The sequence below is a fragment of the Cicer arietinum genome, chromosome 3, assembly GCF_000331145.2.
Source record: "Cicer arietinum cultivar CDC Frontier isolate Library 1 chromosome 3, Cicar.CDCFrontier_v2.0, whole genome shotgun sequence".
Classification (NCBI taxonomy): domain Eukaryota; kingdom Viridiplantae; phylum Streptophyta; class Magnoliopsida; order Fabales; family Fabaceae; genus Cicer; species Cicer arietinum.
In genome coordinates, this window is record NC_021162.2 from 10,608,974 (window position 1) to 10,610,555 (window position 1,582).

General features: G+C 40.8%; 1 protein-coding gene across 1 annotated transcript in view; it reads right to left on the bottom strand.

Annotated features, from left to right (window-relative positions):
- Positions 1–973: 973 nt before the first annotated feature.
- The window catches only part of LOC140919652 (uncharacterized), a 1,619-nt gene continuing 1,010 nt past the window's right edge, over positions 974–1,582 (bottom strand). Inside the window, exons 3-4 of the mRNA XM_073366254.1 lie at positions 1,444–1,574; positions 974–1,390 (exon numbers count right to left, since the gene is read on the bottom strand). Coding sequence (XP_073222355.1) covers positions 974–1,390; positions 1,444–1,574 — 548 coding nt within the window. The remainder of the gene's footprint in view (positions 1,391–1,443; positions 1,575–1,582) is intronic.

Below are 1,582 nucleotides of genomic sequence, written 5' to 3' on the forward strand. Positions count from 1 at the left end.
CTATTCCACATTTTGAAATTACATGTCCTAGGAAACTTACTTCCTCCAACCAAAATTCACACTTAGACAACTTGGTAAATAATTGTTTCTCCTTAAGGGTATGCAAAACTATCCTTAAATGTTCGCCATGCTCTTCCTTAGTCTTAGAGTACACCAAGATATCATCTGTAAACACAACCACAAATGAGTCTAGGTAAGGGTGAAAGATCCGGTTCATGTAATCCATAAACACTACTGGTGCATTAGTCACACCAAAAGGCATAACCAAGTACTCATAATCGCCATAAAGGGTTCTAAAGGACGTTTTAGGGATATCAAAAGACTTCACTCGGATCTGATGATAACCTGATCTCAAGTCGATCTTACTAAACACACAGAATCCTCTCAATTGGCCCATAAGGTTATCTATCCTGGGTAGCGAATACTTATTCTTGATTGTCACTTTATTAAGTTGGCGGTAATCCACACACAACCTCATAGAGCCATCCTTCTTCTTAACCAACAACACAGGTGCACCCCATGGTGACACACTAGGCCTTATAAATTGTTTATCTAAAAGCTCTTCCAACTGCTTCTTAAGCTCAGACAATTCTAAGGGAGACATTCTATAAGATGCCATGGATATGGGTCTAGTACTTGGTACAAGGTCAATGCTAAACTCAATCTCACGCTCTGGTGGTAAACTAGTGACATCTTTAGGGAATACTTCAGGGAATTGACACACAATAGGAACATCTCGGATTACCACTTTTTCTTCAAATTCCAATCAGGCTAGGATCATGTATAACTGAGCATCTCCTTTCAAGAATGCCTTCACTTGGTTGGCGGATATATTGCTAGGCTTATCCCTCTCTTCTGACTCCATGAATTCAATGGTTTTACTAAAAAAATCTACACGGACACGGTTGGCAGATAGCCAATCCATACCAAGAATCACATCAACCAGACGCAAAGGTAAACACACTAAGTCAACTCAGAAGTCCCTTCCACACACATGGATAGAAACGTCAAGACAAACACTAGAGGTATCAACAGAATCACTAGTTGGGGTATTCACAATCAACTCATACTGTAAACGAGATACATGTAGTCCTAAACGTCTAACACAATCAAGAGAAACAAAAGAATGAGTGGCACCACAATCAAATAGTACAAATAAAGGAGTATCACTTATGAGACATGTACCTTGGATCAAGTTGTCTTTCTCAGACGCTCCTGCACCACTGAGGGCAAAGAGTCTTCCATTGGATTTAGGTCGGCTGGCTTGGGAACTCTGGTTTCCAGGTTGTGGAGTCTTCCTTGGGTAGGGGCATGTGGTGCTAATGTGGCCTTGTTGTTGACAATTAAAACAAGTAATTCCAGCATCTCTACATTCATATTCCATGTGGCCCTGCTTACCACACTTGTGACATCGGATAGGAGTAGCTGGATCACCATTATTACCATTGTTGTTGCTCGATACTTGACTCCTGTTGTTACTATTTCCGTTACTAACTCCTCGTCCATTGGGGTTTCCTCTACCACTCGCATAACTATAACTATTTCCATTTCCTTTTCGTTACCACTACTAGCTCCTTTTCCA